The 16,448-nt window shown below is 38.2% G+C and overlaps 1 protein-coding gene across 1 annotated transcript; it reads left to right on the forward strand.

The window, feature by feature from the left end:
- The first annotated feature begins 10,003 nt into the window (after positions 1-10,003).
- Positions 10,004-15,881, forward strand: LOC121519830 (calcium-activated potassium channel subunit beta-2-like). The gene is made up of 4 exons (XM_041802840.1): positions 10,004-10,059; positions 12,053-12,223; positions 12,469-12,664; positions 15,597-15,881. The coding sequence occupies exons 1-4, from the start codon at positions 10,004-10,006 to the stop codon at positions 15,879-15,881; spliced, it is 708 nt and encodes a 235-aa protein (XP_041658774.1).
- Positions 15,882-16,448: the final 567 nt, after the last annotated feature.

A 16,448-nucleotide genomic window follows, 5' to 3' on the forward strand; every position in this document is an offset into this window, starting at 1 on the left:
TAAAGCTAGTTTAAAACGTATCTGTTGCCAGGCAACCTTACCATTTTACCCACTGAGTCGCTGTGATTTGCTATGTTCAAGCTATCTTACTAGTTGTTTAAGTTGGACTTATATATATAATAAAAACCTCAATACATGAAGGGCACTGACAGGCACAGATAAGACACACATTTATATAATTGTTATTACAGTAATCAACATTTGAAGTGGATCAAAATTTTTCATCAAAATTTTCCTTAAACCAAAATGTGTGTTTTTCACAAATCAGGCGTAACATGTGAGTATGTTATTAGTCAGTGTTTTCATTGATGAAATTTCATCCTTCATGACTTTTGATGATCTCCAGACATAATTGTTTATCAGTAGGTACCTATTGCCCTGCCACAGAGTTAAGCAGTGGTGATCTTAATTGAGAAGTGGCCACTATTTAATGCTCTGAAACCTTCACTTGAGGTCAGAAAGCACTGAAAATGCCATGTTTAGTGAGATAGCAGGATGCTGACCTCAACAGGGCCATTGCAATGCTGTAAGGAGGCATGAATCAGCCTAAAGTTGCAGATGCAGTGGGACCTCTCAAAGTGTTGTTTCCAGCACCTGGAACAGGTTTGGAAGGTCTGGTAGCGTGAGTCAAAGGCATTGTGGAGGCAGACAACAGGTCACAACCCAGAATCAAGATAGATTCTTGACCTTGCATGCCCGCAGTCAGCCTGCGAAATGACCTTCAGGAGGCGATAGGGATGCGAGTGTCCACTTAGACTGTCAGGAGACGACTTCATGATGTTGGCTTGGGAGACAGAAGACCAGCTGTGAGGGTGCCTCTTTCCAGAGCACACAAACTGGCACGTCTGCAGTGGGCCACAGAACACTGCAGGTGGACACTGAGTAAGTGGGGTACAGTGCTCTTCAGAGATGAGTCCAGGTACTGCGTGAACATCTTGGACAGGTGTAGGAGGGTCTGGCGCTGCCCTGGGGGGAAAAATTTGCCACAAAATGTTGTACCTTATGACAGTTTTGGCAGATCAATGGTCATGGTCTGGGGAGGCATCTCCATGGGTGGAAAGACAGAGCTTTTCATCATCCAAAATGGCAGCCTGACAGGCCAAAGGTATAGGAATGAAATCCTGAGACCAGTTATGCAACCATATGCTGGTAAATTTGGCCAGAATTTGTGCTGACAAAGCCTGTTATTTGGTTCAGATGGTGTTAAGCATGTGTGGCGGCAACCAGGTGAGGAAGACAAAGGCAGGTGTGTCTTGCCTACAGTCAAGCATGGTGGTGGCAGCGTCATGGTCTGGGGCTTCATGAGTGCTGCCGGCATTGGGAAGCTACAGTTCATTGAGGGAATCATGAATGCCATCATGTACGGTGACATACTGAAGCAGAGCATGATCCCCTCCCTTCGGAAACTGGGCCGCAGGGCAGTATTCCAACATGACGACGACCCCAAACACAACTCCAAGACGACCACTGCCTTGATAGAGAAGCTGAGGGTAAAGGTGATGGACTGGCCAAGCATGTCTCCAGACCTAAACCCTATTGAGCATCTGTGGAGGAGCGCAGGGTCTCTAACATCCACCAGCTCCGTGATATAGTCATGGAGGAGTGGGAGAGGATTCCAGTGACAACCTGTGAACCTCTGATGAACTCCATGCCCAAGAGAATTAAGGCAATGCTGGAAAATAATGGTGGCAAAACAAAATATTGACAGTTTGGGCACAATTTGGACGTTTTCACTTAGGATTGTTAACAACAGCAAAATACTTCAGTTTGTTACAAATGTATGACTAGGTTTTGAAATTGTCTCCATAAACTGGGCAGTATGTACAATATGCTTGAGAAATGCCTTCTAATATTCCCTGAACAGTTCGCACTGTCGTGTGGCCACTGTGTGCACACTTCAGGTGAGTGTTTATTGCTCTGTTTTCAGTCAGTGCGGGGCTGTGAAGTGGAACATGTGACTCTCTAAAGGCACCAAACACGACAGGACAACTGACAGAGAGGCAGTAATCACTGGAAGGACAAGGCAAAAAATACATGCTGAGACATTCTTCATTAAAGAGCGTGTTGATAGCAGACCGCGCTTTGAATTCCACAGTGCAGCGAAGCACACAAGGTGAGAAAACACCTGCTGAAGTGAAATTATCAGGATCAAAGTCGAGCCCTCAGACTTCCACTCTCTATGTTGAACATGCAATGAACTCGGTGAAATTCAAAGGGCAAATAGCCATATGAGAATTATGAGACAGTGGGCCCCTGGACACGGACATGACAAAGGCCACACCCCTGCTAAATGTGAGCAGGACATTTAGACTGCAGGACAAAAAATCCTACTACAAACTTTAGCCTGGTTTTTCATATCAGTGTGTGTGTTTTTGTGTGTTCATGGAGCTGTACTGCATGTTTCTGCCATCCTTCATTTCTGTGTTGTTTCCATCTATAGTTTTGCTACAGACACTTCCCCTTAACACCTGACAACTTCCTGATTTACCTGGGAGAGCGTCATGTGTGAACGCGATCAGTGCCGTTTTTACAAACAAGCACTCCAGTATTTTCCCCTCCCTCTTCCTCCACTGACTGACAGGCAAACTGCAAGAAAACTTCCTGCTGTGAGGGACACGTGAATAAATGTGTCAGGAAATTTTCAGGGTTGCTGAAATTTCCCTGTTAAACATTCCCTTTTTCACACATACAACCTTGACATTTCCTGACTTACTTGTCCACATATGTCCATCACATGTCCTGCAGTTTGCCTGTCAGTTAATGGACAATTCAAGGTTTCTAGAGGGAAACTTCAGAGTAAATTTTGAGTGAAAAACTCTACTTTTTGCATTCCCACATGCAGCTCATGTTCGAAAATTTACAGGGGTTTTGTGCAAGTGTAAGTAGGGAACAAGTAGTATTTCCACTTCCACACCCCTCCAGTGACAAAATGCAGGAAAACTTCCTGTTGTGACTGACACGTGGACAAGTAAGTCAGGAAAGAATTGTCGGAAAAATAATTAAATAAAATAATTTTGGCATGCAAGTGAAAATGAGAAAAAATTGGCATAAAGTGGTAAAAATATAATAATAATAATGTAATAATTGTGAAAAGCAGTTCAAAAGTGGTAAAAAAAAAGGTTAAAATGGCAAAAATGGACTAATGGGCAAAATTTTGCAGAAATAATTGGTGAAAAGTGAATAAAAACTGGCAAAAATTGGTTAAAATCTGCAAAATTGGGCAATTAGAATGGTGAAAAGTAGTTAAAAAGTGGCAAAAGGACCAAAAGTGGTAAAAATGGTTTTAAAGTTTCAAAAAAAGAAAAAAAGGTCTAAACTATCAGGCTTGCATGTGTGAAAGGGGTTTTGTTGTTTTATTTTGTCTGGCTTTGAAGTTGTTTTGTTTAAGTTTTGGTTTCTTTGTGTTTTTATTTGTTTTGCCACACATCACTTTTAGAATATCTTTGTTTAACTTAGCAGTCTTTTTCTGTTTTTTCTGCCTACTCTCTCTGAAGTTTTGACCTCTCTCTTTGTGTCTTTGTTGTAGCTTCATGCCCCTTTGTTCTTTCTAATTTTCATAATACATCTCTTTTTTTGTCTTTTTTGTTCGTTTTGTGTCATGTCTCTGTGTGTTTTTGACAACGGTAATTGCTTCTTTTGACAGATTTTACTTCTGGGGGGGTTATGGCTTGATTTAAAAGACAAGAAAGTGGGTAGAGGTGATAATCTGGGAGAGAAAGAGTGAGAGAAGGAAAAACATCCAGGGTGCCTATTTTGATGACTTCAGCCTCTCCAAACCACCATCCCCATTTTGCTTCTTTCTGCATGCATGTTGTGTCTATTTGTTTCAAATCTACTTCTGAGGTTGTGCTGTTGCTTGAAGAAACATGACTTAACTTTATAAATGACTGCAGTGATGCATCCATGTAAAGACAACACCTGCTCTTCAGCAGGTGGTCAACATGCAGTTTACTTGATGCCACTCTTGATTTCACAGATGAGCAGATGTTCCTGCTGGAGTCAGCAGTTTCTCAGCGAGTGTTAGAGCACCTCCATACTCACTCACCTACAAAGACGCTCTCTCTCCATGTGGTGACATTGCAGACTCAGTCACTTTTTCAATGAGCAGAAATAGGAAGAAAGAAGCAAATGAGTCCAAAGTCACTTTTTCATATAAGCGAAGCAATTCAGGAATGCTTTCATCTGTATGAAATGTCTTTGGTTTCAGTTTTAATAAATGTAGAAACATTGTCTCATATATTAGATATCATTTAATCCATAATTCTCATCAACACTAAATAGATTAAGTTTAAGAAAAAGGTAAACACTTTAACCAAAGCAATCTAGACGGTGTGAAATAAACACCTGTGCCCTGATGAAAGGATAAGTGCTCAGTGAAGAGACCTCTAGCCTTAATAACACCTCTATATGCTTCTGATAAGTTACATAACAAACCTCATGGCCTTACGTAGCCACAGCATGGCCACCATCAACATACCCAGGCAAACTCCAGACAACCCCTGTCTGCCTGTTAAAAGCCAACTTCTTTTAACCAATTTTTGCTGCTATTGACACATTTTTAATGCTTTCTGCCTTTTTATTTCTACTTTTTTGTCCCCATTCACTCATTATTGCAGATTTCTGCCAATTTTCCCTACTTTTTGTATGTATAACCAACTTTTGATGCTTTCTGCTTGTTGATCCCCATTTGTTGCCACTTTTAACCTGGTTTTGCTGCTTCTCAATCATTTTTCCACTTTTTTTACCTGTAAAAACCCATTTTTGCAACTCTTTGCCCATTTGGCCAACTTTTTTTTTTTACCACTTGCAACTAATTGTTGCCATTTTTTGCCACTATTCAGCCCATTTTTGCCACTTTTTTCCATTTATTGCCACTTTTAACCTATTCTTGCCACCAGTGGCACTTTGTATTGCTTTCTGCCCATTTTGGCTAAAACTGCACTAATTTTTGCCATTTTTCCTACTTATTTCTGTCACTTTCAACCTACTTTTTCTATTTTCTGCAGATTCATTCACCATTTTTTTCACTTTTAACCAAGTTTTGATGCTTATCAACCATTTAAAGCCACTTATTCACCAGTTAAACCCCATTTTTCCAAGTCTTTGCCCATTTTGTCACTTTTTTGCAGGTTTTCACCCTTCTTGCCACTTGTTACCAATTTTTGCCACTTTGTTCCTCTTTGAACCCGTTTTATTCTGCTTTTCCACCCATTTTTACCACTTTTCTCCCAGTTTTGATGATTTCTGCCAAATTTCCCCACAATATTTGGCCCCTTTTAACCCATTTTTGCTGGTTTCTGCTTATTTATCCCGTATTTTTTTTTCCTCTTTAACCCGTATTTGCCACTTTTTATTTTAGGCCATTAAAACCCATTTCTTCAAGTTGTTGCCCATTTGACATTGTTTTTGCCACTTTAAACCAGTTCTTTTCCCTTGTCTATCTTTTGTCATTTTTGTATGAAAGAATGAAAAATCAAGATAATGTAATTTTTACATAAAATGTATCAGTTATTTGTTTTTTGTCAGTTTTACCCCTCTCTGCCCTTTTTCCAACTTTTCACCCATTTTCTTCATCTAATAAAGGTTATTCTGTTTTAAGAAGAAGGGTTTACATTTTGATTGAGGCCATATTTGTACTACAGCATAAATAAATAAAATTACATCTTGCTGCTTTCATAAGAGTGGTTAATATTCCAGTTAAAAATAAAATATGATTCTCACAGCTTAACTTTAAGATAGACCATGATTTTATTAAACTCCATGGGTCCCCAGAAAGTGCTCCCCCTTTTTCCACCCTTACAGGCAGCCTTGGCTTCAGACAGGAACATCACCAGTGCTACCGGCCCGTCACTACTGGGGTTATCTAGTGGGACAATATCAAATTTATCGTCATTTTATATTTTCTAGCATCATTCCTCCAGTTAAAGCAGTGGTTCACAGCATGTCTAGCCTCAGGAACAACCACCGCCTCCTTATTTGACCCAAACTTCCAAAAATGTTCAATCACTCAAATTAATTCAATGAAAAATGTCGCAAAACAAACATGTTTAAACATAACATCATCACAAAGGACATGAGAGGACATGCATTCATTTATTTTACTCTGTTTTCCGTGACAAAATGTTCATTTTTGGTAATTTTCTCAGGATCTTGAAAAAATACCACATTCCACAACTCTCTTTTGGGTCCTGACCCACCACTGCTGATTTAAAGGTTACCCAGAAGGCCCTGCAAAGTAAGACTATCAGTCTCCCTGCTCCATATATATCATTGAAGATGACATCACAGTCTATTCCTTATACAGGAAGTCACCTGTCCCTGAAAGTCCAGCCTACATGCAGCATGAGGCCCGGCAGCATATAAACAAACCCTTTAAACTCCTGACTGTCAAGTAAAGTTGGTACAAGTAGTAAGGCGGCCTTTCTGAAAGTGTGAGTCCATGTTTAGCTGAAATCAATACAGTTATGTGTGGAACTTGAGGCACTCGGTAGCCAACGGTCAGCGTGCTTTATGGAGGAGAAAAGTTGTAAGACAGAACGTAAAAATTCATGTAAGTGTCACTCTTTATTGCATGCAAAAATGTGTGAAGTGCTTCGAAGGAAGAACTAAGAAAAACATTTTGGGTTTCCTGCAGTCTTCCTTGGTCACTCTGGGGTCGTCTCTCAGCAGTTTCCCCTGAGCAGCTGGGAATGTGATCTAATGAGGAAATTACTCATCTAACAGGAACTTGTTTTCTGACTTTTCTGCTCCCTGCACTCTGGAGGGGTTGACATCTGTCATAAAACCAAAACAAGCTGCTTATTGTGCTCTTATTGTGTAATAACGGAATAGGTCCAGAGAACATTAGAAATGTTCCTTTACTAGTTTTATTTCCTCATACCAGTTGAGTGTCTGCTGACACCAATACTCTTACAACACCAGACAGATGAGAAAAATGTATGTAACATGGGTGGAAATCACTAATTTCTTTCATTCTGAAAGCTCTTAACATTTCATCACAGTGTTGTTATTTTATTTTGTACAAATTGACCACATACAAGTTGAAATTCTGGGGCTAATTGATTATGAAACCACAAAACAACATTAAACTATATTAAAACAACAAAATGATAAAGTAATCATTAAAAAAATGCAAACAACAACAAATAGATAAAAAGCAAAAAGAAAACAATAAAACAGGTTAAACTTTTAAAGGAGACAAAGCAAGAAAATGAGACAAATAATAAATACAAGAAAGTCAAATGGTAGAGGCAAAAGCAGAAAAAAGTTTTAACATAAAATGAGATAAAGAAACAAAGAGATACAAACAATAAAAAAAGATGAAGCAAACAAAAGAGAAGAGAAATCGAGAGATGGAAGCAACTGACAGAGATAACAACAATAACAAAGAGTTTAAATATAAACAAGCTAATGGAACAAAAACAAACAATAGAAAAGATTTGCACATCAAAGCGATACCGCATTAAAAAAAACACTGAAATATATAGAGATAACACAACAACCAAGAAAGAGATCAAAACGCATAAAAGGGAGGACAACAGAAAAGTAGCTATAAAAAGGCCCCAAAAGCATAGAAACAATAAAAGAAAAATGCCTTAAAGAGCAATAAAATTCATAAAAGCAATAACAAGCACTTGCATTGTAGCACTGAGATAAAGCAGTAAAACAAATGAATTCCTTTAAAAAAGAGGAAAGCAACAATATGAATAAAATCCTACTAAATTAAACAGATAAAATGGATAAAAGCAACAAAAAAGATCATAGCAGTATAGATACACACTATATTAATGGAAATAAAATGATGAAATACTGAATAAAAGCAATACAAACGTAAGGATATATATATAAAAAAATAAAGGAGACAAATTGCGGGAATGAACAGATGAAAATAGTACAACAGATAAACAGGAGTAAAAAAAGGAAAAAAATTGAAGAAATAAAAAAGTAAAAGATAAAAGCAATAGTAAAGAGATAAAAGCAGTAAGTTAACTAAAAATGGTTTGACTAAAAACAGACAAACATATAAAAGCCATAGACACATTACAAGCAAAAATGAAAAGGAAGTATACACATTAATTACAAGATAAAAGCAGTCAAAAAGATCAAAACAGAAAATACAAAATGGAAAACAAAATAAGTAAAAGCCATAAAAAACAAACAATTCAAGGAAATTAAAACACTTAAGGGGATAAAAGCAATAATTAAGAGATAAAAGCTGTAGAAGAGAAAAAAAGGTTTTAAAGAAAAACAAAAGTGAACAAAGAAAAAACAATAAACACATAAATTAAAAGATAGAAGCAGTTAAAAAGATCACAGCAGAAAAAAGACAATGGCATTAAAATAAATAAAAGACATAAAACAATAAAAGTAAACAAAAGATAATGGATAAAAACATGAATAAAGGAACTAAAGCTGTGAAATAGATGATACAATATTAAATGATAAAAACCCAACAAAATGATTAAGCCAAAAAAAAAAAAAAAAAAAAAAAAGAAGTGAAAGGCAACAAAAAGAAAATCTTTCTAAAGATAGAAATCCATTTAAGGGATTATGAGAAATGATATACAATAAAAAAATACAAAGACTGGTGCTGTCAGTCGCTAAAAAATATTTTAATTATTTATAGACTTTGTAGGTAATTAATCTCAATTAATTGCATATGTCAGTATTTTAAGAATGTTTGCTTTACTGGTTGATTTATAGATGATATTAACAAAACAGAAAGAGCACTTTTCTGAGTGGTATCAAAACTTTCCACTGCCTTTTGGAGAAGTTGAGAGCAAGGACAGATTGTTCACTTACTCGTCTGTCTAGGATGCTATTAATCAGTAGAACATGTTTTTTCCTCAAAATAACAAAAACTAACAGCACAGAGAATTTTTACATCTATTCCTCTCAAAGGAACAGAGCTCATTTAGTCGGTTGTGTGAGAACAACAGAGTGCAATTAATCAGCATTCCTTTTTTTCTCGCATTTTTCACAATGTGATTAATAAAAATTAATTGACTAGAAAAAGACATAAGAAGACAAAATTACATTATGTACTGACCACTCTGCACCTGAAAAGGAGTGAATACATAACATGTGTCCATCATTGATCCTGGCTGAATAGATTGGTATTTCTTATCAAAGTCTGACTTGGATGAATTTGTTAATCTTGTATCATTGCTTTACACGACCAAACAACATAACTGATAACAGGCCCATGTAAATAAGCCTGTTTTTAAAATGTATCAATAAATATGTTGGCCAATCTTCAGAGCGCATTTCATCGACCCTAAACCTCACTGCTCACCCTTGGGTGACCCATGACAAATAACTTATAATGTCTCACTTGTCCCATTCATTTGCATCTGAATCAAAGCTATTGTTATTTAAGAGGTCAGAGTTTCATGTGTAGAACTGAATGTGGTCTTTTTCTGCAAATTGTAGGACGGGCAGGGAGCCAAGAGGAAGCAAATGCAAAGTGTTGTTGGAGTGTCCTGAGAGGAGCCAATGACTTTGTGTTGACAGCACAAGTGTTGTGGATACAGCAGGTAGGTTTTTCACATCAGCATTCACACCTTTCATCTGTGGCTATCTGTCATCTTGTTTACCCTTTGAAGAGTTTCTTTGTGCTCAACATGAGATGTTTACCAGGTGGAGTGAGTCCACTATATGTGGGCTGCTTCCTGCCCCAACTCTGCAGAATACTCTGAAAATCAGGACAAGCTGTTTCAGGGTTATTAGGACAGGCATATGATCAATAACGTTTTTTTTTTTTTTAAACCGGATGTATTTGGAAAAAGTATTGAGTTTGACTGCAAGCATGCACCAAAGGTACAGTAGAATTTGTCATTTACACATTACTAACAGCTAACTTGTGTTATTTTTTATGGTTGTGAAATTGTATATTGGTGCAAAACAGCTTTAAAACTTTAAATTGGTTATAATTTACAGGTCTTTACAACAATCTTTTCGTCCTGCCACAGCGAGGAGAGGAGGACGCAGGTCATCAGGAAAGATGTTCTTTGTGGCGGGGTCCAAAAGTGCAGGATCGGGCGGAGGAGGAGAAAGGAGGTAACGGGTCAAAGTCGGATCTAAAGAGACTGACTTCAAAGATAGAGTATGGTCTGCTCAGCTTTGTTGTGATTTCTTTTGTTTTGAAGCTATACAAATAGGAATTGACTGGTTGATGAGAACCTTAATAGCATTAGAGATGATGGGCCCTTAGGAATCGGCATTAAAAAGGGAGCCTAGGCTGAAAGACACAAATTGACACAAAAGCCAACAAACAAGCCTTTTATGTGTCTCATTTTGTTGTTGCTGTTATTTGTGTCCATTTGCAAGTGCTCTGTATCCTTAGAGTTGCTTTGTTTGCTGAACAAATGCAGCTTTCCTGTCAAGTTAATGAGTCTTTATTGGCATGAGTGGTAACAACCATTGATGCCAAAGCAAAAAATAAACAACCATATGACAGTAAAAAATATCTGACAATTATTCCACACCTCAGATATTATAAGCTTAGCAACCACTTCACCGGAACTGCTCATTAATGCAAATATCTCATGAACCAATCACAAACTGAGCATGAGAACAGGGAAGAAAGAGAATTGAAGCACACTGTAAAAACTGACCAGTTGTTTCAAATTTTAAAAGTCGGTGCTCAGACTGCCTTAAACATTTGAGTGAACTTGAAATGATTAGTGGAGATAACTTTGAGTATCAAAACATAAAAGCTTTCCTAGTCCAGCTTCTTTCCTTTCTTTTCCAAACCTTAACAATTTCTTTCAGCTTTAGCCTGAGTTTGGGAAGGGAAGAACCTTTGAAAAACATCTCAGAGGGTGACTTGATGGACATCCTGTCCACCACCTTTTACAAGCATTGGCAGCATAATCTGTCCTTATATGACTGGTTATGACTTCACACCTGATAGTAGCTTGATTATGGCTTTGCGTGGTTTAAAGGGGAAACTGTATTTTAGTTTTAAGCAGGCATTTAAAAAGCTGCATAATAAAAAGTATAAACAAGGAAAGTATATTATCTCCTAAATTTTTGGGTAGGCCGAATGGACAAGTGGGTTGGCCAAGGCCCGTAAGGCCCGTCTGTGATGCTGCAGCTGTCCCAGTGTGATAAAACTGCTGCTGTAGCTCCATTAAAGCATTAAAGCATGGCATTAAAGGCACAGTGTAGGTATCGGCAGATATAAGCGATAAATGTGAATTATTGTTAACAGCAGATATGAAAATCTCTGCCAATATTTACAACCCATATTCTGACTATAAAGATCTGCTTATATAAGCTATCAATATTGACTATACAAACAAATAAGTTAGTGGAGTTTTGGTCTGGACCAACAGACAAACATCAGCTGAAGTCTTTTTCTTCATTCATTATCATTCTGTACACCCAAAGTCTGTTTTACGATGTGTTTATTTGTTCATCCTCAACTTTAAATTGCTGCTACACACTTCACCAGCAGCCATTGTTAACTAACTTCCAGTACAACTAAACCCGGCCCAAAGCTACTTGTGTTGAGGCTAGTCAGGAAGAGGTAAAGCTTATTTCCGCCAGGAAAAGCTTTTGATGCAATTCTTTTCTTTTAACCCTTTAAAGCATAATGCAGTGTTTCCCAACTTTTTTTTTTCTTGGAGCCCCCCCTACATGTACCTGAGAAAAGCAGAGCTTTTGTTTGTTTTGTAGTTAATTATCTTTTGATTTGTTTATGTTTCTTTTTATTTTGCTTTGTAGTTTTCTGTTTGTTGAAAGTTTGTGTTTTTGTTTTTTAGTTGTAATATCTGTCTTTAATGTTTGTGGTCATTTACTTTCTTTAATGTCAGAGTAATGTTTTGGTCACGTCTTTTAAGTGTTTCTTTGCGGTCTCTTTTACTGTGTTGCTGTTGTTGCTTTGTGTCTTTTCTTACCATTTTGTTTAAAAGACTGAATTAAAAATGCAGAAGTAATAGAGGAACATCAGGAAAACTATTACCCGTCACCGTGCATTGATTCTGAATGTATATTTTTTGGACTTAAAATAAAATACTGATTTTGTTTTCTCATTTGGATAATTTAGATCAATCTATCAGAAGTTCCGTGAGGTTGATTTATTGGACAAGAAGAAGACGGTAACAGCTTTAAAGCCGGGTGAAGACCGGGCCATCCTGCTGGGACTGGGAATGATCCTCTCTTCAGTCATGATGTACTTTGTACTAGGGATCACCATATTACGCTCATATGCAGACAGGTACAGGCTTTTTAGCGTATTTTCCCCCTATAAAAGAGTAAACTGATCCATCTGTCTGAATATGTTTTATTCATCAGACGTGCGTGTTGAGAAATCGCTTCAATGCTCTCTCAATGTGAAGACTTGAAAATGTGATACTTTATGAAATTGTAAACCAGCCTGGTTGATTTCAAACCATGAGATCCTAAAAATGTTTGCCTCTTTTTTCTGCATCAATTTGGACCTTCATTTGAATGTCAACACAGTGTGTGGACAGAAGAGGGTGTGTGTGTTGTACTCAACTCCACGGTCACAGCGGACGTGAACTGTTCCTACAGCTGTGGGTCAGACTGCTGGAGGGTCTCCAAATACCCGTGTCTGCAGGTCTATGTGAGCGTCAACAACACGGGCCGCGTCAGCCGCTTATCTCACAACGAGGAGGCGCAGGACATCAGCTCTGAAGTGAGTGCCAGAGGGAAAACACTGACAATTACTGAACCGATTCAAATGTTGACAACAGCCATCAGATGTTGGCCTGATTATAGATTTACTCTGCAAACAATTCACAAAATGTGAGTGGAAAGGACTTTGGATATTTCCTGGTCATGATGGGGGATTAAACATGAAGGGTGAAGTGTTCAAGGACACGAACTAGAACTACTGCTTGGAGGTTACATGCCTCTGTGAGGTACACAGGTGCTGGACAGTGATGGGTCAAGAGAAAGGCTTGGATAGTATCTGTGATAGTATGATTCATAGAAACACTCAGAAAGGGAAGACTATGAGGCCTAATGACCTTGCCCTTTGAATGGCAAAATCTATTGAGTTCATCCTTGAGTCTGAGTGGACATTAGAGCTAAGTTTAAAGAAAATTCCTCAAAGTATCCTTTAGATATTAAATCCACAAGCAAGAGGTGAACATAACACTCAATGACCTTGTCCTTAAATTGAAGAAAAACCCTCAGACATTGTGTGTCCAAGCTAGAGGATGAACAAATGCACAATGACCTTGACTTTTGACCTAAAAATGATTCAGTTCATTCTTGAATAGGAACAGACATTTGTGAACGTTACAGAGGAATTCCTCACTGTTATTCAGATATTATGTTCATTATTAAGTGATGAACATGAAGCTCTGTGACCTTGACCTTTGACCCATGGCCTTGAAAATTGATTCAGTTCATCCATAGAGTGGAAATTTGTGCAAATTTTAACCCTCTGAGCCTGGTGTTGTCATATGCAACAAGAAGTGACAGTGCAATAGTGCAGTACATAAATACCTAAACAACCGTTGGACTATAAATTGTAGCCTCTTAATTTTTTCCCTCTTGGAGGTTGCCATTTTGCCAATCCAATGACGCTATCCATGCCTCTGTAGTCCTCACTGATGCTTTTTCTAGCAAGCCTGCAACTTTGCGTCATTACACAGTCTTTAAAGGTTAAATCCACACCACTAAATCTGTTGTTGAATTTCTCAATTTTTTCAATTCATTTTTCTTCTGCTAGCAGCTATGCTAAGCACATTTTTTTTATATATATTTTGTATTTCACAGTACTTTTTGAATGGGCTTTTGGTGTTTCAGATTTGAAATTATTATGTTGGGATACCCAGTTAGACACTGATGGACTTTAGATGATTAGGTCATATGCTTAGGTTCATGTATTGGGGATGGCGACCCACGGATGCAAGTCTGAAGAGGAGCATAATGGCTTGAAACATTACTTGCTTGCTAATACAAGCTTGAAATAGGAGCTCCTTGATGTGCGGACCTTTTTCCTTCTCCTTGTGAATGGGCTGTGACAACCAATGGCAGGCTGTTTCATCATCCTGTCAAATTCACCAGCAATCTCCTTGCTGATTGGCCGCGAGTGCTGCGAGTGAATCGCTTGAGTTCATTTTTTTCTTCGCGAATAGGCTAATGAAGCAAATGGTGTGTTGAATGCGGTGCAAATTCACCTTGCTTGAATGAATTACTCGCTCAATTTGCGCCACACATTTGCAGTGTTTGCACAGCCTGAGGTAAATCTGTAATTATTGTTTACTGCCTCTCTTAAAAATCACTGAGTTTTACTTTCTGTTTAGTATTTTTCTTTTGTCTTTATAATCCGATAATTTAAAAAAATTAAGTGACATTACTGCAGCACACATAAGGATGTTTAAAACTTGACTGTGTGCCACACGGTTTATGTTTTAAAAACTTTTTAAGACAATAAGTCCAGATGAGACAAAACAGTTAAAAAGTAGCTTCGGCTCAGAGGGTCAGAGTTGATGTTTGCGCCGAAGTTGAGGAAAATTCCACAAAGTGTTTTTTAGATATCACATTTACAAGCAAGAGATGAACATGAAGATCAGTGAGCCTGGGCTTTGATCCATGACCTGAAATCAGTTAATTTCATTCTTTTGTCAAGTTTGACATTTGTGCAAAGTCGAGAAAATCCCTCAGTGTGTTTTCAGATATCGTGCCCACAAAAATCTAATTCACAAGCAAGATAAGAACATGGAACTCAGTGACCCTGACCTTTGGCTTATGACCTTGATAATCTTACTGGTTCATCCTTGAGTCAGTGCTGACATCTATGCAAGGTTTAAAGAAATTCCCTAAAGCAAGCCTCAAATACTGTAATCACAAGCTAGGGATGAACATGCCCTATGACCTTCACCTTTAACTGAAGGCCTTGAAATCGTTTGGTTTCTTAAATTAGACTGGGCATTTGTACATATTTTGTCACAAGATAGGGATGAACCTAAGCCCAATAACTTTGACCTCTGACCTCATTACACTTCATTCTTGACTCAGAGTGGACATTTGTGCACAATTTGAAGAAGATTCCTCAAAGTGTTTTCCAGATATCACATTCACAAGGAAGAGATGAAAATGAAGCTCAACAATCTAAACCTTTGACTCACGGTCATGATAATCTAATTAATCTGTCCTTAAGACAGCGCTGACATTTGTGCAAAGTTAGAAGAAAATTCCTCCCAGCAAGCCTTACATACTGTATTCACAAGCTAGGGATGAACATATGCCCCATTAACCTTTAACTGCTGGCCTGAGATGAACTAAAGTCCATTGACCTTGACCTCTGACCTCAAAATCAGAGTGGGCGTTTGTAAAGAACTGAAGAAAATCCCTTGCAGTGTTCTTCAGATATCTTGTCCATAAGAATGGCCCAGATGGATGAACGGATGGATGTCATACGTGCATACGGGCAGACAGACTACCCAAAAACATAACGCCTCCAACCTCTGCTGTCGCCAGCTTAGAGGCATAAATAATAATGTTATGAATGAAAATCTTGTACAGAATGAAGAGTGATTTTTTTGATGGTTTATCTTCTTCTCTCTGAATGACCCTCTAAATGACCTCTGTGATCTTGGCTCGTGTCCTTGCAGTGTTTCTACGTGCCGCGGTGTCAGAAGGACAGCGCTGCCATGCACATCATCATCATGAACATCTCAGAGCGCCTGAAGGTGAACCAGCAGATCCTGTGCTTCTATGACCCCAGCGAGCAACAGGAGACCGTCCTCCTCACCAGACTCTACGACCACAGTGTTGTCTTCCACTCGCTGCTCTGGCCGTCCTGCATGCTGACAGGAGGGGCCCTCATCATCGTCATGGTGAAGCTCACTCAGTACCTCTCCAGGCTGTGTGAGGAGATAAGAAAGATCAAGAGGTGAAATACGTACAGCAGTTGTGACAGATGAGCATGTGGAGAATTGTGGACGGACATACATCATGAGAGGGATTGTTTGAGTCAAATGACCTCACTGTGAACTCTCTCAAATGTTTCTCTTCAGCTATGAACAGCTGATTTTCACTCAGGAATAAAGATGTGACTATTCATTATATCAAACTGAATGCCTGCAAAATGTTGCACATGCAATATGCAGTTACACAGGGAAAATTATGTCTGGATTTTGCATGGTGTCAAACCTGTATAAAGTTTTATTTGTACTTGTTTACAAGAGCTGGTGACACTTGTAATCTTAAGTATGTATTTATGAGCATGTGCTTGAAATGTCACATTTAATACACATGTCAAATGAAGCTGTGTTCACATGGATGAATGGAAACACCGCCTCCTGTGTGGTTGATGTGCTCCACTTAGAAGATTTTGTGGTTTTCTGAAGCCATCGTTTGTTTTTGTCTGACATCTACTATCTCAGTGACCAAATATTATGTGGATTTCTAATAATAACACCCTGTGCAATAATATAAAACACAGTTCTAGGTTTATAGGATTT

The sequence above is a fragment of the Cheilinus undulatus genome, linkage group 13 (assembly GCF_018320785.1).
Source record: "Cheilinus undulatus linkage group 13, ASM1832078v1, whole genome shotgun sequence".
NCBI lineage: Eukaryota > Metazoa > Chordata > Actinopteri > Labriformes > Labridae > Cheilinus > Cheilinus undulatus.